Here is a 22,100-nt window from a genome sequence, read left to right on the forward strand (position 1 = left end):
GGAAGATTTAGATTGGATATTGGGAATAAATTCTTTACTGTGAGGGTGGTGAGACACTGGAACAGGTTGCCCGGGGACGCTGTGGATGCCCCATCCCTGGAGGTGTTCAAGGCCAGGCTGGATGGGGCTTTGAGCAGCCTGGTCTAGTGGGAGGTGGCAAGGGAGCTGGAACTAGATGATCTTTAAGGTCCCTTCCAACCTTATTCATTCTGTGATTCTATGATTAGTACCATCTTCAAGGTCCTTATGCTCACACGTCCCAGGATGTGCCTCCCTTGATTAAGAGTTCTTTCATAACGAATGCCTGACAGATTCAAGGATAGAATCCTCATTATTCATGAGAATACACATAGGGCCTTTCAACACAACTTACTAATGACACTTCAAGGATACGCTTTGGTAACATAGCCACCAGCCAGGATTCTCTCACCGTCCCCCTGCCCTCCAGGGCCGGACTTTGCCCTGCTGCCCGCGACCCGCAGCCGCTCCCTGTGAGGCAAGGCCAGCCCAGCCCCCCGCGAGCCCCGCACCGGGGATACGGGCCCCCGGCGGGGCCCAGAGATCAGCTGCTGGGGGGGCTGCTGAGGACTGGGGCCCAGCTCCCCGGGGGACCCCCTGGGCTTGCAGCCGCCGCGCCCCGGGCCGGCACCGTGGAGCCGCAAAGCGCCCTGTGGGGCCCGGACCCCTGCACGCCACCGACATGGCTGCCGCCACCATGAGCAGCCACGTGACACACACGCCCCCGTCACATGACTTCCCCCATCACGTGGGGCCGGGCCCGGCCGCGCGCTGCCGCGTCGCCACCTGCCGGCCGCGCGCCGCTCCTGCCTCCTCGGGAGCCTGGGCTCCGCTCGGCTCCCGTACGGCCGGAAGTACGTCACCCGTCAGGTGGCCGGAAGCGGCGGGAGGCGACGGGGGCGGCCGGGCGGAGGGGCTGGCTGGCTGGCGGCCGGGCGGCAGGGCCAGAGCCAGAGCCGGCGGCGGGTGCTGGGCCCCGGTGAGTGCGAGCGGGCAGCGCGGGCCGGCACCCTCCCCAGTCCCCCTCCCATTCCCCCTCCCCTTCCCGCACCCTCAGCCGCGGGGGGTGGGGGGGGAGTGGCACAGGCGCATGCGCGGAGCCCCCCGCCCTGCCCGGGGGCAGCAGTGGTGGGGGCTGCGCTGACCTGTATGCCTCTGTGTATGTCTATATTATATATGTATATATTATATATATATAGGTACAGCCACGCGGGTAAGTAGCGGGGCTCGGGTTTCCAGCGGTGCCTGCCGGGGCTAGGCCTGCCGCCCGCTCTGCCCCGGGTGGGGTCGAGCCCCTGGTCATGCCTGCTGCCATTTGAGGGGAAGGGGGAAGGCACAAGCAAGCAAGTGACGGGTTTCCACTCTCACGGCGTAATGTGCTGGGGGGGGAAGAAGAATTCCTTTCCTGTAATTTTCCTCTTCAGCCCAGGTGCAGGGGTTAACTGTACACGCTTGGCCAAAACGAGCGGTTTTACTCCCAGCATTTTACTGCTCTTATCTGAAGTTCCTCTCACGTACTGAGTTGGTGCCGTACCCTTTTGCTGTCAGTGGTGCTGGGTAAGGGGACGCAGGGTCGGGGCAATGTGCTGCAGCAGTGAGTGGTCTCCTAGTGTGGGTTCCGCGAGGGTTTTCCAGCACTAGTGAAAGGCCCTTTGTGTGTTTCAGAGGGACCAAAAGGACAGACAACATTTTAGAGTGCACTTGTATCCCCTTTCACAGAGTTGATACTCCAAGGCTGGTGGCATCCCTCCAGGAATGTTGTTTTCCCTGGTGTTCAGCTAACGATCAGCTGTGCAGTTGCGCTCTTGGCCGAGAACTCAGCTGTAAGTGTGACACACAGACACACACACAGATGTTTCCATCCCAGAGGACATCCACAAAGTGCATTCACAGCCTACAAGGCCCAGCTCCAAAACTCGCTTTTGACTGGCTTTTTGGAGTCACTGGAAGTGAATTTTCTGGAGAAACTTGCCCAGAGGTGGGAAGGAGTTTGGCTGTGTTTGAACAAGAAGAGAAGTGGGAGGAGGAAGGAGGGCTGATTAATCAGGGTAAGAGGAAGAAAGGAAAACTGAAGAGAGGTGTAGGTTGAGTTGGAAAAGAAATGCTGTAGAAACTTTAAAGATCACAAAGATTTAGGCTGGGCGTGGGTGAAAGTCACGGGCAAAAGGCCATTTCCACCTAGCCTGTTTCTTTCAAAGGTACTTGAATTACCTCAAGCCAACCTGACCTCGCTCCCCTGCGTGTGGTCTCTTTTTTTTTTTTTTTTTGTTGGATTTGGAGCAAGGGAATAGAGAAATATTCTCTTTACTGAATAGTTTCCCAAATCCATCACAGCTTAACACTAAACTATGTGGATGGTTTTCTTAGCAGGACACGACATTCACCTTTGGAGCCTTTGGTGTGCAAATGCGGTGGCTTGGGTTTTGTCTTGAAGTGGGGCTGTCCTCACCGAGAGGGCTGTTTCTAGTAACAGCAGAGTGCTGAATTGCATAGGTAGCATCACCTTTCCACAGCAAATAGAACTTGTTTTAAATAAATGGTGTGTCTCTCCATAGTGCTTGCCTGTCTCTCAATAACAGAAAAATAGAGGACGTGCAAAATAGAGTCAGACATGAAAGTCTGTCAGAAAGCCTAGGTAGGATAAACCTCCTCCTTTTGCCCCGGATCGTTTTTGCAGCTTGAACCAGCCCCTCCAAGTGTCCTCTGGGACAAGCTCTGCAAAGTGCTAGAAGAGGAAACAATGCTAGAGGGGACAGGGTCTCCTTTCCCCAGCCACAGTGCAGATCTGAGCCTTGCCTGCTTCACAGCTGCCTTGTCTGCAGCCACACAAAGATGGCATCTGTCACTTGTGGCCGGGTCAGGCTGGACATCACAGCCAGTAGAGACAGAAATTAAATTTTCATCAAACATTGCTATGTGCTGAACGGGAGAGCTTTGAAATCCAGCTCCTGCTTGCTGCTGCTGATGGCTTTGTGACACTTGAGCTGTGCCATCGCGGTTCTTGGCTTGGGTTTTGCTGTCCAGGTTCTGGGTGGGCTCTTCCTTTCCCAGACTCACAAGATGGTCAGTGGTAGGGAAGGGGTAGAGTCTCTTCTGCCTGTCATGATTTAATTTCTCTTGTGGGAAGGGGATGGTTACAGCCTTGTAGCTGCCTGGCTGGCAGGGAGTAGCCCAGCTGTAAGGGTCAGCAGTGCCTGGGCTCTGCCTGGGGTCTGTGGAGCAGAGCCTGATCTGGACCAGGGGGCTGCCCCATGGTGTGCCTTGAGATGCAAATAAGGTGCCCAGCAAGCTTCATGGCTAATGGGAGTCTCACAGTATTTATCAGCCTTTTACTACTCCTCTTAAAAATGCATTGGCCTCTTTCTTGTACGTTCCTCCTTGCATGGCTGTCTCCAGAAATCTTCATTTCAGCTTGCCTTCCCTCTTTTTCCCTCAGAGCCCCCTGTTCTCCACCCAGGTTGCTTTTTTTCACCTTCTTGCTGGAGTGGCTGAGAGGGTTCCTGCTTCGGCAGCTTCTCCTCACCCGCCAGGTGGCAGTTGCTGCCCCCAAGCTCTGCCCACGGAGCAGACGGAGCGAGGTCTCCTTGGCTGCCTCAATGCGAGTCGAAGTGGTTGATCCCAGAGGGCTGAGTTGAGCCACTTGACTTTACACTGGAGCAGATCAGGAGCACTCCGATGCCAACTTTGTGCTGAGATGCTGTCCTCGGACAGAAGCTGAGCCCCAACAAGGCAGAGATAAAGCTACCTGATTAGAGAATGGCCTGCAGAGAGCAGCAGGCTGCTTGTGCCTGTGCCAGATTAGAGATGTCTTTCTTGCCTGCCTGCCTGCTCCTGTTGCTGCTTTTGCTGCTGTTCAGGGCACACAAGAGGGAATCATCCCCTGGCAGGCAGCGCTCCGCATCTGTACCAAGAGGGAGCAAAGACCATCACTTCGACTCTCCCCATCCTCCTGTCTCCCCTTACCCTCCTGTTCCATCTCACCCTTCCCTGGGAGGAGCTGACGCTTTGCCGTTGTGATGCAGGAATAGATCATCTAATGGGCAATGGGAGATGTGGGGATTCTTGTACTCAATAAAAAATATCTAGCTTATGTTTAGCCAGAGCTGGTTGTGATGCCCCATCCCACTGCAGCCCTCCTCTACTCAGATAGACCAATCCCAGACCATTCTCCCCACCTCTTCTTCCCCCAAGGTATCCATTTTACTGCTGCAAAGCTGAGTTTGCCTGCTCTGATTCGACATCTTGATCTAGCCCTAATCAGGAAGCCACATGTATAAGCAGAGCTCAGAGGGATGCCAATAAAGGATTTATTTCCCCCATGTGGGGAACACAGAAGCTAACGCGAATCGCTGTTGCAGTGTCTCTGCCAGACTTCAGCTTTCCTGATTGCTCAGTGCCCTGTGGTAATGAGAGCACAAGGGACTTTAAAGAAGTTGAAAATGCCTGGTCTAATGCATCTTTGGGGTTGGCCACACAGTGGTGGGATAAGGGTGTGTTACACAGAGCGCTGACCTGGTGCTTTTTTTAAATCAGCATCTGAATCATCGTAAACAGGCTCGTTTGGCAGCTTGTGCAGGCTGGCAGCACAGAGCTTAACTCCTGACAGATTTCTCATCCTCACGCTCTGTGCTGTAGCTGGTTTAGGCAGGAGTTAGGAAGGAACCTGGCATTTTTAAGCCTTCTGTACCCTAAAACTATGGGAAACGCTCCCAAGTCTGAAGCGTAAGCGTAAAGCTCTATTCCCTCTGATTCTCAACTCAGAATGTAGCATCTCATAATAATTTGTGTTACTTCTGCCATACTCTTTCCCGACTTTGTTCTGGTACCAAATTTCTCCTTTCAACTAATCTTCATCTGCAGGTTATGGGCCAACTTTCCCTCTGCGGACTGATTTTGCAGAGACTTTGCTCACAGCCTCCACATCCTGTCTCCAGGTGCAATGAGCGGTGCGGCACCCTGCATATTTTGACAGCTTCTCGGGTGGTGGTTGGTATTTCAGACTATGGTGACTGAAGTAGCAGAATGCTCTGTTTGAATACATAAAGTCTGTTGAAGCTGCAGCTCTACTGCAAAAATCTGTTTTCATTGTTTAGAAAGAAAGAAAGCAGTTTGGGTCTCTTAAAAAAGAAAAGGAGATTACTTTCTCCTTAACTCCCCCAGTCTCTGCCAGGTTACTTGTAGCTGCTGAGTAGCAGGTAATACCTGACTGCCGCGTACCCCGACTTCGGGTATATCAGGTCACCTGGGTGCTTGTCTTGGATTGCTTTTTGCATGAAGTGATTTTCGATGGCAGCTGCCTTACAGCTTTGCAGAAAAACAGCCGCCCAGGCTAGGGGAAACACTGGCATCACCTCACTTTTGGTAGCTTAAAGGATAGATTAAAAAGTGCTTCTTGTTAGGTGGAAGCCACTCATTCTTCGTCTGCCCTTTTTTCAGTACCTGGAAGCAATTCTGACCCCAGTAAATTGTGATCCATGGCTACAGTGCTAATATGCCGAAGAGTTCCAAGACTGAGCAGGGTGACTACATTTTCGACTACAGCCAAGTGCAAGGCCGAGAGCGGAAGCAACAAAAGTAAGCAAAAAAAGGAGGAGAACCCAGAAACAGCCAACACCAGAACCGAATCTGCAGCTACAATCCAGTTGCTGAATCCACTGGATTACAGAGTATCGTATAATCCATCTGCCTATGCCAAAAGCAGAGCTGCCTCCCAGCAGCACACTGCTAGGAACAGTGGCCAGGCTCTCGGTGACACTTTCACCAGCCCTGGCACCGCACAGGTTCAGCATACGTTCGGTACCGCCTCTTCTCAAGCTTTGCCACCCGTCAGAGATGCCCTGCCAAAGCCCAAGTCCAAACCAGTCCTCGAGCAGACCGTCTCAGCACTGCTCTCTGTGGCACAAACCAAGGAGGAAGCAGAAAAGGGAAAAACAGAGATGCATAACTCAAAGGAGGACCCTCGTGTGTTTCAGAAGGGGAGGCCTGAATACAGATCTCTCAGCTATGACAAGTTTGAGCCGATAGAGACCCTTCCTTTAGAAGAAAGTGAATCGATTTTACACAGTGTGGCCGTATGCAAAGGCAGACAGAGCCCAGGAACTATCACAGATTATTTTTGCAGACTGAGTCGTTTGCCAGTGGAACAACACGCAGTGTTAGTGTCCGAACTCAGGTTTAATACACTGTGTCACTGTGCTGTGAAAAACATCAGGTTGTTCAGTACTTCAGATCTCATCGATATTTTAAAGGCTTGTGTTCGTTTGGTTGTTCCACCCACCCACCCTCTGCTGAACGCGTGCGAGAACGAATTCTGCCGGCGGGTGTGGGACATGAACCTGGACCAGCTGCTGCTGGTGGCTGATTGCTGGCGCTGTCTGGAGCGTAGTGTGCCTTCCTACCTGAGCATTTTGTTCAGCTATGCCAACATGCACTGGAAAGACCTCACTTTGCCCCAGTTTGTTCAGCTTGTTTATATCATAGGTGAAGGCCGGAGGTCACCTGTGGACTTGAAGCAGAAAATGGAGAGCATGATTTTGAAGTACTTGGACTCCTTCACCTTGGAGGAGGTGGGTGCGGTCTGCTTAGGGCTCTTCAAGTCCCTCAGTGGTATCTCTGACCACATCATGAGAAAAATTGCAGACAGAGTCTCCCTGCAGATGGAAGACATGAGCACTTATGCTTTGGTGAACGTGCTTAAAATGCTCCGCTATACTCGCATGGACCACTTACCTGTCATGAAGAAACTTGGGAAGGTTATTCCCGCTCGGATTCCAACAGTAAACATCCAAGGCATCATGCACATCACTCTTACCTGTTCATCCCTACACTACTTTGATGAAGGCATTATGGCTGCTGTAGCCATGTCTTTGCCTTCTAAGGTGACTTACTGCCGAAGCAAAGATGCTGCCAAGTTCTTGTGGTCGTTTGGATGCCTGGACTATGAACCTCCGAACGAGGAGGAGTTTTACTCCAGCCTGATAGAGCAGATGCATAGAAAACTCCATGAATTTAGGAAGTTTCCGGAGCATCTCCTTACTGGTTTGCTTGGCCTGGCATTTGTCAAACGCTTCCCAGAGGAGCTGATAGACTATGCTTTGAGGGATGAGTTTGTCCAGAAAACGAGAAGTAGTAAATACGAGCTCAAAAAGGACCTGTTCACCCTGAGTAAAAGCGTTGAAATTGAGTGCCCAAGCTACCAAGGCAACCGCCTTCCACCTCAGCTTTATGAAGAGGTTACCAAGATGGTTTTGAATTTTGCAGAGCAAGAAATCTATGTCAGGCCCGAAATTGTGGAAGCCGTGTCTCTTCTTCAGAGTATGTTAGGTGGCCCTGAGTATGTGAAGAACCACATGATCCTGCCTCACACGAGATCAAGTGATCTGGAGGTTCATTTAGCCATGGATGGGCATCCCATCCCTTTCAACTTAAAAGACCCTATTCCAGATAGGAAACTAAAAGACATCGGAGTTAGTCTAACAGATGACTTAATGACTCAGCTTATAAAAGGCAGATCTAATAACCAGTCTCCTGTGGAAGTGGAAAATGCAGACAGGACTCCCGGTCAGGAAAGAGGGGAAGAAGCACGAACACCACGCACCGGGGATCGTGCTGCATTTTCAGGTGCACCTCTTATTGCAGATGCCAGATTGCAACTTGAGCCTAAATTGGGGCGCTGTCTTGAAGCCCTCCCGTCTCTTACACTGAATCGGCAGCCTCAGAGGGTGAAACTGGCTATTCAGGTGTCCAACCGAAACCACTACTGCTACTGCTCCAAGCGGCTCTTGGGGCTGCACTGTTTGAAACGGCGGCAGCTGCGGCAGCTAGGGTATGTGGTGGTTGAGCTTCCCTTCTGGGAGTGGTTTCCTCTGCTCAAACACACACGTTTGGAGAAACTGAGCTACCTCCATTACAAAGTATTCGACCCAGCTCTGCTTAGCAGGGCTGGCTAGTCTGGTGTGGTGCTTGCTCGGAGGCTGACACGGCCTCCCAGATGCATCTCTCTTTCTGATTACCAGTTAAAACGATGTCTAAGTGTTGGTTAAGTTTTTGGCAGGTCCTCTGTGTGCTCGGTCTGCTTTGCTATGTTAGTCAATTCTGCTCTGCTGACAGTCATATATCCCGCGCTCTCCTTTTGTACGTAGATCCTCAAATGCTTCCATGACAAATAAAAACTGTCCTATTCATTTTTCTCCGTGATTACTTTCTTCTCCGCCCTAGATGAAAGTGGATGTATGTAGTGACTCTGAGAGCAGAACAGTGATATTTGGGAGAGAATTGGAATGTTTTTTAGTCATGAAACTGACCTGGGTGCCAGGAATACACATAGGTGTTTCCTTACTGTTTCCATCACCATCGAGCTGTGGCTGGTGGGCACACAGTCTGAGTTTCTCCTTTAGGAGCTGTGCATGAGCAGGACAGGTGGTGAAAGCTGAGTGATGAGATGGAATCTGGAGCTGAGGGTCGGGGCGCTCTGACCCTGAGATGTGAATTCCGTGCTCAGCTCTCAGCAATGCCTGGCAGAGAGGATTTGCATCCTGTTGACCCTGTTGATAATGTCTGCCACCGAATGGGGACGACAAATCCACCTCTAGGTGATTCTCCTGCCCAGGTGATGAGTCCTGTGCAAACTAGAGTGCAAATTCTAGCTGTGTGGAGCATCTGCTCTGGAGGCTGTTGCTTTCATCCTCTGTCACATGGCTTACCACATTATTTTCTTGCTCAGGATGCGGCCTGGTGTCTGATTTCTGCACGCCATTCTGAGGACAGAGTTGCTGGCTTCTTCCTGAGCTTGCAGGTGGTGATTCTCTGCCAGAGGAGGGACGTTTCCTGAGGTGCACAGGGCAGGCCCTGCATCTGACCAGAGCTGCAGGGATTATTTCACATGGAGCAGCAGGTGAAACTCCCATTCCCACTTGCAAAGGCAGACAAGCTGTTCTGGCTATTTTGCAGTGTGGCATTTCAAGGCGTATGGAGGTGAAGGATAGGGAGGAGAGGTGCCAGTAAGCAGGTTGCTGTCCCAAGACAGATACTGTATATTAGCTCATTTTGGCTGCCTGGTTTAAAATGTTTGGGCTGTTTTTTTCCTCTCCCTCAAATACTCAGCCTATGGAGCACCTTAGTTCAGTGTCCACTATGCACGTTCCTTATTGCAGCAGCTCCCTAGTCATGTGTAGGACACCAGGAAGGCACTTAGTGACTACCTCCAGAAAGCCTGGTTTTAAATGACATGGCCAAGACCGCAGATGATCTTGCTGGCATAAAAAAGTACAGAATACAGTCCTTCAGGTCTGTGTTTCAGTGCCTCAGTAGAAAGATCTTTGTTCACCTTAAGGAAGGTACGCACTCCAGATAGGTGGACAGTTGTGTAACATCCTGATGGCATGAATCCTTTGTGATCTTTGAGTCATTTGTTTTGACGAGTAATGACTTTAGTAATGCAGTTTTGTGGGTATTGTATTTTTAAAGTGTTCATAAATTCAGAACCTCCTTTGTGCCACAACCATGTGAGTTCTTGCTAGCACAGGAGACCTCCACACATTTGGTGTGTAATGGCAGCAGTAGCCTTATGAAGCCACATCTGCTGCCCCATCCCATTCATTTTCCAGAGATTTTTACAGTCTGCTTCAGCCCAGGCTCTTTGCTAGCGGGGTCTTGGTCTCACTGTCCCCATCTGATCCTGGCTCCTCCTCTGATCTGTTCCTCTCACCTGCTTTTGCCTGTCCCTTCTGATTCTTGACCTCAGCCAGAGCCTTAACGTTCCTATCACAGTGTGTCCAGCCAGTTCTCGCTTTCCTTTTTTACAGAGAAGAAGCTTAGTCCCAATCTCATTCTGGTTTCTCATTTAATCTGTCCCTTTATCCCCGCTGTCTGTCTTCTGAGTTGCGTTTTCGTGGAAAGAGTAAAAAAAAAAAAAAAAACCACAGCCATGGGTAAAAGCAATTTAGTGACCAACTGAGTGTAGCAAGAGCGTAGCAGAGCTGTTCAGAAGAAGAGGGAGCGGTGACTGGGTCATGGAGAATAATGCATTTTCTTACTGAGACGTTGAACCTTGAAAAATTAGCCTGAGCTGTTTAAGTCTGTCAGGGTCACAAACAGCTAGGAGGAAATCCTATAAAATATACCAATATATACATGCATAACTCCTTGTGCTACAGAACAAGGAGCAACTTGTTGAATTGAAAGACAGCAAGCTTAGTGAGAGAATAAATTATTTGTAATTAACCAGAGGTAATTGCCACAGATTATTAAAAGCATGGTAGAAAAGACTCAACCTCCATAACAGCCTTAGGCTTGGAAGGAGACGTGAGTCTGTCCTGAGGAATGGCTTCCTTGTATCCATGATTTGCCTAGCACGAGACAGCACTACGAAAGAGGAGGTTGCACGACCACAAGGTCCACGGGAGAATTTGGCATGCACTGTAGGCAGGATCTCAGTAGGCAGCGGCTCATGAGAAGTGAGTTAAAGGGATGAGTTTGCAGGGATGCTGAGGTGAAGGAGCCTCTCCTTGCTCACTGTCGTTCGGAGAAGGTCTCACCGAGACTTGCTGAATGCGAATGCACCAGTCTGGTCAGATGGGAACGGAGAAGTCTTCAGACCAGGAAAGAAACGTGAGGAGAAATAGATCAGAGGGCAAATATTGAGTCATTCCAAGAAAAGGAGCAGAAAGAGTCGATTTGCCATTTTTCGTAATACCAGCGCTGAGGGCCAAGCTAATTTACCAGGCAACACGTTCAAAATGAACCAAAAAGAGTAGTTTTTGTCACACAGCCTGTAGTTAAACTGACAAGCTTACTCCCACAAGATGCGGGTGCCAAAAGTCAGACCAGTTCAAAAGCCTGTTTGAAGAGTTCCTCACTGGCAGCCCTGTACTCGAAGCCTCTCAGGCTCAGAAAGCCAAGAAAGTAGCGCTGAGGGAGCGTTGGTTTGTGCTTGTCCTGTTCCCGTGTTCCCTGCTGAGGAGCAGGAATTGCTCCTGATGGCTGTCTGACCAAATACCGGGCTAGAAGGGGTGCTCGTCTGGCCTGCTACAGCTTTCCTTAGGTTCACGCCTGCTTCGGTCAAGCATTGGCGTTGTAACCTTCAACCTCTACTCTGCTCTCAGCAGGCTTGGCTTCTGTTGTGTTGATTTTTGTATGTGGGATTTGTACCGCGGATACGGCATTTCTGGTTTCAGGCTGTTGCACTCGATCGCACGCCGACCAGGCTGCACCCACACGCTTAGCAGGCAGGCAAAACAAGCTTGTTAACACTCTGCATTTCAGCAGCCGGACTGACGCGCCCCCAGAAGGCCAATTTCATTTTGGCTGAACTAACAACTTCAGCTGAAAAATCATTAAAGGGCTGCTTGTTCTTGAAGACAGCAGTGGGTTCCTGATTTGCAAGGTTGCCCAAGGCAATGACACGTTAAAACTAAGGTTAATGTAAGGTTAAAACTCTTACCTCGCAGATAATTTCATTCTTAAAAGGGAACTGATATAACCAATTCAAGTCACAGTTTTTTCAATGGAAAAGAAGGTGCGTTCACTTGAGTTTCTTTAATGAACGTTGTTGGAAGAATCAGCTGGGTCGGTGTTCAGAACACAGATAATTTCCTTAGAGCTACTAAATGCCCTCTGCTCCCTCGGAGCTATAAAATACCGATTATTAATATTTGTGTTTAATCTTAGCTTACATCTGAAGCTCTCAAGAAACATTTCTCTTTGCAGCAGCGATGTGCTAGTGCTGACTGGTGTTAGCCCTGTCTTGAGATGCCCCATCCAAGCTTGGCGTGTTGGATGTTGTCCAAGAGCACAGGCAGGTCCTGCCTCAGACTGCTGAAGGCAGCAGATAGACCTGGCGTGCGGGGGCAACCAGGCACAGAGACTAAACAGGCAGCTCAAGGACACACGGTGGGAATGGACCTAAACATGAGGAGGAACTTCTTTACCCTGAGTGTGGCAGAGCACTGGAACAGGCTGCCCAGAGAGGTGGTGGAGTCTCCATCTCTGGAGACATTCAAAACCCACCTGGATGCATTCCTGTGCAACCTGCTCTAGGTGCCCCTGCTCTGGCAGGGGGGTTGAGCTAGATGATCTCCAGAGGTCCCTTCCAAGCCTATGATTCTATGACACTGCCTCTTTCCGCTTCGCAGCAGTGAGGGTCTGCGATGCTGAATGTCCTGGTCGGATCACAGACCATCCCCTGTCCTCCAGGTCCAATGGAAGCTGCTGAGAGCTTTGACATCCTCATGTGATACTCTACAAAACCTCCTACATCTTTGATAAGCTTTCAGGTCTAATTGCTAGTCTACCCATAGGTAAGACTTTTTAGTTAAAATAGCCATTTTCTCTTTGATGTTTGTCCAGGGATTCACTAATTAATATAACACATTTTTTCCTCTCAGTCCCATCTCTCCATGACAGTCATTTTGGTTTATATTGGCTTCACCTCCTAGACTCAGATCTGAGTTACATTTTAGGAACTACTGAGCTTGTAATTCATGCAGGCTCCAAAACATGAGATCCTTTCACTGTTTGTGGGTGTTCACTGTCTTTATTTTGCCTCTTTTTTTTTTTTTTTTTTACAAGCTGAATCTGATGCTCAGAAAGTGAGCTTTCTCCAACTGCCAAGATGGTAATAAACGTCTGTCTCCCACAGTTCAAGCCCAGAATTCACTGCAACAAGGTAAAATAATGATGGGCTGGGGGGTGGGGGTTAGGGAGCTGGAGAGGTTAGGTGGAAGTGGCACGCTGGACTGGTTGGGGCTGGGGAGGGCTTGTTTGCTGCTCATCTGTGGTAATTATCAGTGTTCCTGGAAGACTGATTTTTGGCTGGCTATGCCAGACTTCCCTGAGAAAACAAAGCAGGGGCAACTCACAGCAAACTCCCGTCATTTTGTGTGGTCTGGCTGGTTCAGGGTGGGATTTTAACATGGGACACTGTGTATGTCCACCGGCAGCAGAAGCACTGAGGACAGATGCAGGTAAAGTGTAGGCTTGTTAGTCTGCAAAGCCAAGAGCATTTTTGTCAATTAAAATCGTGTTCCAGAGATGTGGGAGGGTGGTGATTTGGGTGGGTTTGCTCACAGCTTTCCCTTCCAAGCTCACCAGTCTCCTGTCATTCCCACCAAGGAGGTTTTGTGAACTGCTCTTGAGAATCTGGGCTCCCGGATCCCCTTCCCCTTTTGTGCTTTGGTCTTGAGAGAGTCGGTGATGTGCAAACACTGAGAGAACCCATGTCTGGGTGTTTGTGATCTGCAGCTCACATAAAGATAAAGCGGAGCTGAAGGCTTAGTACTTTGAAAAATCAGTATTAAGAGATTTCGCAGAAGTTACTGTTCAAAATTTCGTTTGTCCTGTCTGTGCTTATTTCAGTCTCTGCTAGGTAGCGTTAGAACACTGTATAACCTCATGTCACGGCTCTGATGTGGCACACACTAAGTGTTGGAGGGAAAAAGCCCTAATTTTGTAGGATCTCAAAACAAGACAATGTTACATGCTTACAGGTTTGCATGCTTTGACTTGAGATACCTTTGACTTGAGATACCTTTTTCCCTTCAATATTACAGCTTTCCCTTTGTCCAGTAGAATACGCAGCTCTTGACAACGTTTGCTGAAGTTACTCTACTCTACAAGTAGTTACATTTTCACTTAGCATCATCAGAATCTCCTAGAAACTAACTCCGTATTAATTCAAAGCAATTCTTTAACTGCTTCAATTTAAATCCATTTTTCTCTTGAAACACAGATTTCTGCTGATGGTTACGAAGTGGAGAATCTGATCTCTGAAGACCTTGCCAGGAGAAATCGTGGTTTCCGCAGTGAATACTTTATCAAACCTCCAGTCCATGTCACGATCTCTTTTCCTTTCAACATTGAGATCTGCAGGATTAATATCGACATCTCATCTGGGGGATACCAAACCTTCTCTGGGCTTGAAGTTTACACCTCTACCTCATGCAATAAAACCTCTTGGCAGAGCCCTGAGGGTCAATTCTCAGGTCTGGCCGGTCAGCCTGTGTCAGACAAAGACACTTTCACACTGGTGGGCAAAGCTGTCTTGAAAAATCAAAGCAAAGTGACGTTTGGCCACAGAGGCTTCAAGCCAAGGCCTCCCTTCCATCAGATGGAAAATGTCTTCTCCTACCCTGGCTCTGCATCTCAAGACCTCTGGAACAAAGGGCCTGCCTCACTGAGCAACGTGTCGCACTTAAAAATCTGCATCACCCACGTGGCCGGAGGTGGCCTGCCTTGCATTAAGAGGCTGGAGGTGTGGGGACAGCCTGCCAAATCGTGCCCCCAGGAGGTGATCGAAGGTGTCTTTCAGGTGGCCTCCCAGTTCTTCTCCCAGGACGTCGGCAGCCTCAAGCCAGAGCTCTGGACACCGATGGAGAGCGACTGCGTGCCCTTCAGCGCCAATGACAGCGAGCAGCAGACCCTCCACAAGCTGGTGGACATCGTCCAAGACATCCCTGAAGAATTTCTGGACCCCATCACTCTGGAGATCATGACCTTCCCCATGCTCCTGCCCTCCGGGAAGGTGATCGACCAGACTACCCTGGAAAAATGCAACCGGAGTGAGGCGTCCTGGGGCAGGGTACCCAGCGATCCTTTCACTGGGGTGGCCTTCAGCCAGCACTCGCAGCCCCTACCTCACCCTACCCTCAAGGCCAGGATAGACCACTTCCTCTTACAGCACAGCATCCCTGGCACCAACCTGCTCGGGAGGGCTCATGCCTCGGAAGTGCTTGTACCTTCTTCCATAACAATGTCTTCTCTGAAAAGGAAGATGGACTGTATGGATCAGAGCTCTGTGCAGCCACCCTATTTTTCTTCTACAAACTTACTTGTCACGTCTACCTCAGAGAACAGTGCTAAAAAAATGAAAACTGACAATGACTCGCATTTGATCCAAATGGACTGTTCAACAGGTATCGTGGCGCCCTAAGTCACTTGTGTTTCTTGAGCATCTGGGGCCAGGTTTTCAAGCCAGGAGGCTCCAGTAGAGATTCCCATCCCACCTCTAGAAAGCTTTAAGGCCATTGTATTTTGCTGTTGATAGATGTCGTGGAAGTCAGGTCATCATCTCATTCACATCCCTTCTCCTCAGCACAGCCTGCCATCCTGGGTGGTGTTTGCTCCCATTCTCTTTCAGTTTTTCTCATCTCTAGGCTCGTTGTTCCCATTGTGTTACCCATGCAGTCTGTTTCACAGCCCTCTTGTTTGCTCAGGTCGCTGTGTTTCCCTTTTAGTTTGTATTTCTTTTCTCCTCTTTGTTTTTAAGCCACTGTCCATGTGGAGACAATGTTTTTCTCACTGTGTGCTGGTTTGAAGTTTCTTTATCATGGGTGATTTATTATCCCGGCCATCCAATATGTTCTTGCATCAGCAAGAAAATAAGCAACAGCAGGAAAAAGAAATGTCTGGTGGTGCGGTGGTGATGGCATGGGGAGTCCTGGCTGGTATGGATCTTATCACAAGGAGTGAGGTGGGGAGGAAAGTGGGAATGGGACACTAATCCTGCTCCTGGATTTCCCTACCCAGGCACTGCCAGCCTGGGCTCTTGGGGCAGCTAGTTCCCTGCACGCTCAGTGTCATTGCACAGATTGTGTCTCTGGGACACGCTGGCTGCTTGTCTTCTCACAGGGCTTCTCTTGCTGTGGCAGAGGCTGAGCTTGGGCAGCGTGTTGCTGCACAGCCTCCCATCTACATGAATCTTGGTGCAGCAGCGCAAGGGAGTGGAACAAACGGCAGGAAGGGAATTGCAGCCAGCGCTGCCTTCAGAGCAGGAAGGAGAAGACAGCACAGGCTGTGAGAGACTTGCCACAGGGTTTGCAGTTAGTTAAAGCAGAAAACCAGGTAGAGACATCAGAGAAGGGATGTGACTTGTGTCTACAGAGGAAGGAAATGGCCACTGTTTTCCTTTTGTCCTTGCTTTTCTCAGCGATCTGGTCACAGCGTCACTGGGCATAAGCTCCAGGAGGCAGAAAAACAGTCCAGACCTGCAGCCCTGAGATAAATTCCCTGAAAAGCTGAGTCCTGTCACCCATCTTGGTCCCCAGCCACGCCAACAGCTTCTCACCAAGCAGCCAAGGCAGCATTGCAGCAGTGCTGACAGACCTTTGGATCCTTTGAGCGCCTGGAGCAGGAGTGTAGGATACTCCTTGTAGGTCTGGCAGCTCCCACCCAGCAGCATTCAAGTGCTGGGGTGGGCTGGACCAGTGAGGAGGCGACAGTCCTTAGAAAGCAAAGGTGATCTGTGGCTTAAATACCAAGGAGATTCACACCTCTCTCCCCAAAATCTGTTCCCTCTTGTGGTTTATTCTCTAATGACTAGTACCTTCAGCTTCCAGTCCATGGCGAAGAGCTTGGCTCACGGGCAATCGCTCCTCTTGACTCCATGTTAGATCTTTTGCCCAAATCCACAACTATTTTGCCATGTTTGCTTTCTCCCTTGTTGGCACAGGAATTCCTGAAACATATTGGAGTTGCTGCCAGGGCAACTGTTACGTGAATGTAACTGTACTTCATACAGCAACATTTATATTTCCTACTATTAAACTGCGCTACTGCTTTAGGTAATAATGCTGCTGGAAGAGGAAGGTAAACGTAAGCTGGGAGGGGGGAGAGAGACATCTTCAGCAGTCTCATCTTTAGATGAGCTTGACAAGAACAGCAGTGTCTGAGGCTGTCTGTTGCAAGCAGTCTGGTCTGAGTAGGACGGTATAAATACCTGGTGCACACGTGTCTTCTGGTCACGTAAGGGCTGTCTCTAGGCAGGTAAGTCGAGTTTTCTTGTGCTCGCTAAACTAGTGGTCTGTAACAAGTCAAAATGTGGCCCACAGCTTCTGAGTGCTATTTGCGCCTGCTGGTACCTGTCTCTCCCATCAGCTTTCTCCCAAAATTGCCCAAAATTGTTTCGAGGAAAAAACTTAGGTGGTCGTTTGATTTTAAACAAATTCTTTAAGGATTTGCTTGAAAATAATCGGTATTTGGTGATACTGGAAAGAGTAGGAAGAAGTCAGACGACACATTTCTTCTCTGAGATCTCAGCCTAGCGATCATTCCGTGTTTTAGAAGGAGTCACTTATTTTTACTGCAGAGACATGTAGCGGCTCCGGCTGGGGGTGTGCCCCAGCCCCACATGAGCAGGGACTGTCCTGTGGGGTCCTGGAGCTCCCAAGGGAGCTCATCCCAGTGCTCATCCCAGGAAGCTCATGCTTCAGTATTTCATCAGCCTTGATTGCTGTAGCAAATGTGCGGCACTAATTCAAAGATCTTCCTTTGGGAGATGGATTTAACAGAATTAGTGATGCAGACATCATTCTCTTAATGCATAGTCTTAATTAACACCTTTGGTATTGCACAGGACAAATCCATCCCTGTGCCTTTGGCTGTATCCCTTGACTTAGAGCTGGGACGGAGAGAAAAAAGAGAGTGCCCAGATTTTGTTAGTGGCTTAAGTGTTCCCAGTTAGCTGCACAAAGCGAGCCTGGGAGCACTGGGCTGGGACCCTCGGTGGAGCAGGCTGAGGGAGCTGCCTGAGGTTTCTGAGAGAGATGGGTTTCTGGATCCTTTGGCGTTTTGTGGACCTGTGGGTATCAGCCAGTACCTGAATGTTCATTGGCACCGGGGCATGACATGAATGTCTGATCCGTAGGGCTTTTCATCTTTAGGACTCAAAGGAGATGAGGCACTTCGTCCCCATCCTGGCACCTCAGTGGGGGAAAGAAACCTCTCGACAAAACAAGTGGCAGAGGTCCTAAAATCCTAAGTGTTGTCCCAAAGTTTCAGAGGCAAAGCAGCATTTCTGTTGTGCGTTGACAGCTTGCTTTTTCCCAGCATCCGCTTCTCAAACTTGTGCTTTTCTTTGCAGATCTGGTCTCTCACGAACAAAAACTGTCGGAGAGTTTGGACACTGCCTTGAACTCGGCGCTCAGCTCCATGCCCTCGTTTACGGCCAAGCTGATGAAGAGCCAGCAGCAGGCACAGAGCGAGGGAGGCTGCAGCAGTTCGTGGAGCCTGGGCACCGTCCTTGGTAAGCAGCAGGCGCCTCTGGTTCCCCTTTGGGAGCGAGAGAGGAGAGGAGAACTGGGAGGGTTATGCTGCTGCCCAGTATCTTTCTATGCCTCTTCAAACCCCAAAATATTGTATATTCAATATAAAAATATTATATTGTCTCCTAGCAAGCTTCACTTAACAATCCCTGACTTCTGCTTTTGCACCTCAGCAGTTTTAGTGGTTTATTCTCCCAGTGAGGCAGATTAGACCTTGTTGGCCCCCAGAAAGTGAGGTATGTATGTGGTCCGTGTCCACAGTCAGAGCAGACTTCAGCATGAGTCCTATGATTTCCCTGTGCTGTTGGCTGTGTCTTGTCTGCGTTGCCCGAGGACGGTCCTGGATACGTTTTGTGCAGAGACACGTTGCTCAGCCCAGCCTGCACCAGGTTAGCTCGGACTGAGAGCTCGCCCCACATCGAAGCTTGGGCTGCTCCCAGAGCTCTGCAGATTGGGCTGAGGGGCTTCAACATTGCCCCTTTGCTGCACAGAGCAAGCTGGGCAGTTGCCATGTGGGTGGGGAATGAGTCTGGTGCGGAGATGCGGCTGGAGAGGTGTAAATCTAGCAAATGGCATGTAGCGTGCTGAGCCTTAGCAGGAACAGGTGACGGTAGCAACATTGCAGCCAAGTGCGTGCCCAGAATCCCATCAGGTTTGAATATATATAGGCCAGGATGTTGAGTCCTTGCAGTTTTCATGCCATCTACTAGCTAGACATGCTAATCCATCTGTGTATGCACTCCCAAATTTATTTCTTCGGGATGCGGGGAAGCATTGAAGCTTCCTATGTCCCTCCACAGGCCGATGCCCTAACTCCTGGCTCACTCCTTTTCTTCCCCTGAATGAGGATCTGCCTGCTCGTGGCAGAGGAGGGGGCTCAGGGGGACCAAGTGACTCTGAGAACGGGCCGGGGCTGTGCAGCTCGCAGTGGCTGTCTCTCTCTCTCTCTGAATAGCTTTTGGTGTTTCGCAGTGACATTAAGCTATTAAGCTTTTTCCAGTCCCCTTTAAAATTGCTGCTGTTTAAGAGTTGACTGAGTAGCCCTTGATAGGTGGTGTGTGACAGGAATGCAAAGTGATACCTAAAGTGTTCCACTTGGGAATCGGTGATTTAATTCATTGGAAAAGCAGAAGGGAGGCTGATTTAGTCTCAGTAAAAGTGAAAAGCCCTTTGTAGTCATCTGTCCTCAATTAAACACCTGATGGTGCAAATGCTGACGTGATCCAACCCCTTCTGAGCACAACCTGCCCCAGAAGCCAGAGCATTCCCGTTCCTTGTGGTAGTGATAGAGAAAAAGGGCCACAGTCCTGAGCCGTGAGTGCCTACAGCTGTGCCGTACACCCGCAGAAAGTGGGACTCTTGGCTCGTAGGCAGGATTGGGCACATAAAGGGCAGCACAGTGTGGACTTGTCACCCGCCCCCCCTGACCAAGCCACTTCTCCTCTCACCTTTGCAGAGCAGGGCAGGAGCAGCCAGACGCAAGGATGCGCTTCCTGCGGCAAAACCTTCTCCTCTTATTTCAAAACGGAGCCTGTTTACCAGCTTTCCTGCGGCCACCTCATGTGTCGCCCGTGCTTGGCCGAGAAGCAGAAGTCTCTATCATCGATACTGTGCGGGAGCTGCAAAAGGTCGGCTGCCACGCACGACGTCAGGAGGGTTCACTTCTGAGCCCTCGGCTGCCGGAGCCTGCCGGGAGGATGAGAACAAGGAGCCGCTGCTGTTCCCTGTGTCCGTATCGATCCGTAGGAGGACAAAGGCCTTTGGAGAGCTTGCCAGATGAGCACCCGTCATGGCGGAGAGGACTTGGTCTTCTTGTGCTTACAGAGTAGTGGGGGGTGGGGGGTTAGAGCATCGCGCCAGAGCAAAGCGATCTGAGGATAATAAAAGCCATAGCTTCTTTAACGAGGAATATGTATTTATACAGAACTGATTTCCACCTGTCGCACCCGCCCTCTTACCACCATCCCCGTGGCTCAGTGGTTTAGCATAGGTGCCTTTTGGACTGTGAGTTTAGCTTCCCTGTGAGTTAAAACCATTTACATATTTGACGAGCAGCCATTCGGTCGTGGACCAGGCGAAGTCCTTGTGATTGACAACATGCAAGCTACCTGACTTCTCCCCTTCCCCGCCTCACCCCCCTCCTCCCTGCGGTGCCCCCCCTGCGCTGCAGGAGCACCTCGTTCATCCTGGAGTCCAGCCAGTCACGAAGAGAGGTCGTGGTTGATGTGTGAGTAACCAGCAGCGATCTCATCCTGCTCGTACGAACCCTTGTAGAAAAGCCATCGCGTTACACCAAACGTCACTCTCGGTTTATGTCGTGTGACTGGACCAGCTCCCGTCTGGCTGATAGACATTTAAGCCTTAATAAAATTATGTTTAAAGTCAGGTTCTCTTTCTGACTCGTAATTGGTCTCATTGTGTGTCTTAATGATTTCGTGGAGTGAATCTCTTTGCAGAGTGCTGAATAAATGGGCTGGAAAAAGCTAAGTCAGTCGACACAAAGGACCTGCAGACCCGTGGGTTTTAGGGGAGTTGTCACAGCGGCTGCCTGGACCGTCACAGGGTTGAGACTCAGATACCTAAACCCGAGGAGGTCTGGTCTTCAAAGAGCTGTTCAGAAAAAAGCCAGAAGGAAAATGATTCAGATACGTTCTGTCTCCAGCGTATCCTGGATGTGTTGAGGGTAAGGTGACAGCAGAGGGTTTTGTCACCTGTGTAACCCCCTGCTGTTGTCACTTAATTGGTAATTTCTCTCCTCAGAGCAGACATTCCTCACTGATGTTCTGCGCCAGTTTTCTGGGATGATGAGCCTCCAGCTGACTCAACTCACCTTTGCATGTAATACCTTTATTCTCTCTTAAAAGGCACCTGCTTGCTGAGCAACCCGTAATGTTTGTGGTCTCGGGAAATAGCCCGCTCATCAAGCAGCTGAAACCCAGCTTTGTATCAGCACTGAACTGATCCTGCTCTTTGTCTGCATCAGTGGGAGCTTATAATCCATCTCCATTTGTAGCAAAAATAGGAAGTCCCCCATCCTTAAACAATAAACTGTTAGAAAACAGGCAAAAACATTCCTGAAAGTCCCACAACGCAGAGGCAGCAAAAAAAATCCTCTTAATTCTGTGGTGGTGTCACGTTTGCAGTGAACCATCCTGGCGTGATTCAGCTCTCGCACCTCCTCCGCCCCACATCTCCGGGGAGCCATCGCTGCCACAGGAGCTCCCCATCCCCACAGCCATCTCCTTCTTCTCCGGCACTAACCAAGCCTGGCTGCCTCCAGCAAAACCCAAAGCCACCGGCTCAGACAAGCATCTCTCCTGCCCAAAAGCTTCTAGTGATGTCCTGCGGGTGGGCAGCAACTGGGGCTGGGAGCCGTCTCGCTGGGGTTGAAGGCAAGTTCTCTCTCGAGATTCCTTTTGTTCTCCGGGGAGGGACAGGGAGCGAGCACTGAGCCTGTCGGAGCAGAGGTTGGAAGGGATGGCAGGGGGCATCTGGTCCAACACCTGCTCGGAGGAGAGCTCCTCTCCGTGTTATATGAGGTTTCTCAGACCCATCATCCACCCTGTTTCTCCTTCTTGTTAACCCTGTAGGACCCTTTGGCAGCAAGTTTCGACCCCTGCGACCCATCTTGCTGACTCAGGGAGGGAGAAGGGATGAATTTCTCTCTGCGCCCACCTCTCATGGCTTTGGGAGGGATCATGTTCCCCCAGACACATGAGTCCTCCTGATCGCTCCCCTTGAAACGAGCGGGGCTCTGAAACCGCAGTGGGCAGCAGAGACCTTCTCTGCACCCCAAGGAGATGGGCTTGGTGGTGGGTGACACGTAGCCAGGACTTCCCGTGGGGTCTTCGGCCAGGACACACAGCAATTCCCCTTGAGCTCCCATGCAGAATGGGCAGATGCCACGGGCAAATTTATTTCCCGGCACCGAGCCTGTCTTCTCTTCAGGAGGTGGGGAACAGCCTTTGATTGAAGGCCTGAGCAATTTCCTCTAACGCTCTCCTTCAAGCGCTTTTAGGAGGACAAATCCAGCCCTTGTTGGTCAGT

The 22,100-nt window shown here is 50.2% G+C and overlaps 2 protein-coding genes across 17 annotated transcripts; both read left to right on the forward strand.

Moving 5' to 3' along the window:
- Positions 1–878: 878 nt before the first annotated feature.
- Positions 879–20,463, forward strand: UBOX5 (U-box domain containing 5). 6 transcript variants are annotated; one of them, XM_074587225.1, is made up of 6 exons: positions 906–997; positions 8,741–8,911; positions 12,586–12,682; positions 13,745–14,927; positions 17,873–18,034; positions 19,510–20,457. In XM_074587225.1, exons 3-6 carry the CDS (start codon positions 12,629–12,631, stop codon positions 19,719–19,721), a joined length of 1,611 nt encoding a protein of 536 aa, XP_074443326.1. In that variant the 5' UTR covers positions 906–997; positions 8,741–8,911; positions 12,586–12,628; the 3' UTR covers positions 19,722–20,457. The 6 variants fall into 6 exon arrangements, with proteins under 6 accessions (XP_074443322.1, XP_074443326.1, XP_074443323.1 ...); XM_074587222.1 differs by lacking the exon at positions 8,741–8,911 and adding an exon at positions 1,738–1,841 and having other exon boundaries at positions 920–997; positions 19,510–20,463; XM_074587224.1 differs by lacking the exon at positions 8,741–8,911 and adding an exon at positions 12,150–12,314 and having other exon boundaries at positions 920–997.
- On the forward strand, positions 893–13,780 carry FASTKD5 (FAST kinase domains 5). Of its 11 annotated transcripts, none has more exons than XR_012587013.1 (5): positions 962–997; positions 1,738–1,841; positions 5,455–7,843; positions 12,586–12,682; positions 13,745–13,780. XR_012587013.1 is itself a non-coding variant. In XM_074587215.1 (4 exons), the coding sequence occupies exon 4, from the start codon at positions 5,493–5,495 to the stop codon at positions 7,965–7,967; it is 2,475 nt and encodes an 824-aa protein (XP_074443316.1). In that variant the 5' UTR covers positions 925–997; positions 1,738–1,841; positions 4,879–4,952; positions 5,455–5,492; the 3' UTR covers positions 7,968–8,340. The 11 variants fall into 11 exon arrangements, 9 of the variants coding, with proteins under 9 accessions (XP_074443315.1, XP_074443313.1, XP_074443316.1 ...); XR_012587012.1 differs by lacking the exons at positions 12,586–12,682; positions 13,745–13,780 and adding exons at positions 8,415–8,626; positions 8,741–8,827; XM_074587215.1 differs by lacking the exons at positions 12,586–12,682; positions 13,745–13,780 and adding an exon at positions 4,879–4,952 and having other exon boundaries at positions 925–997; positions 5,455–8,340.
- Positions 20,464–22,100: the final 1,637 nt, after the last annotated feature.

Source organism: Larus michahellis, chromosome 5 (genome assembly GCF_964199755.1).
Source record: "Larus michahellis chromosome 5, bLarMic1.1, whole genome shotgun sequence".
NCBI lineage: Eukaryota > Metazoa > Chordata > Aves > Charadriiformes > Laridae > Larus > Larus michahellis.

Coding starts and splice junctions, on each gene's coding strand:
- FASTKD5 (XM_074587214.1), top strand. CDS start 5,493: ATGGCTACAGTGCTAATATGCCGAAGAGTTCCAAGACTGAGCAGGGTG.
- UBOX5 (XM_074587221.1), top strand. CDS start 12,629: ATGGTAATAAACGTCTGTCTCCCACAGTTCAAGCCCAGAATTCACTGC. Junction 14,928..17,872: donor CCAAATGGACTGTTCAACAG/GTATCGTGGCGC, acceptor TTTTCTTTGCAG/ATCTGGTCTCTCACGAACAA. Junction 18,035..19,509: donor GAGCCTGGGCACCGTCCTTG/GTAAGCAGCAGG, acceptor TCACCTTTGCAG/AGCAGGGCAGGAGCAGCCAG.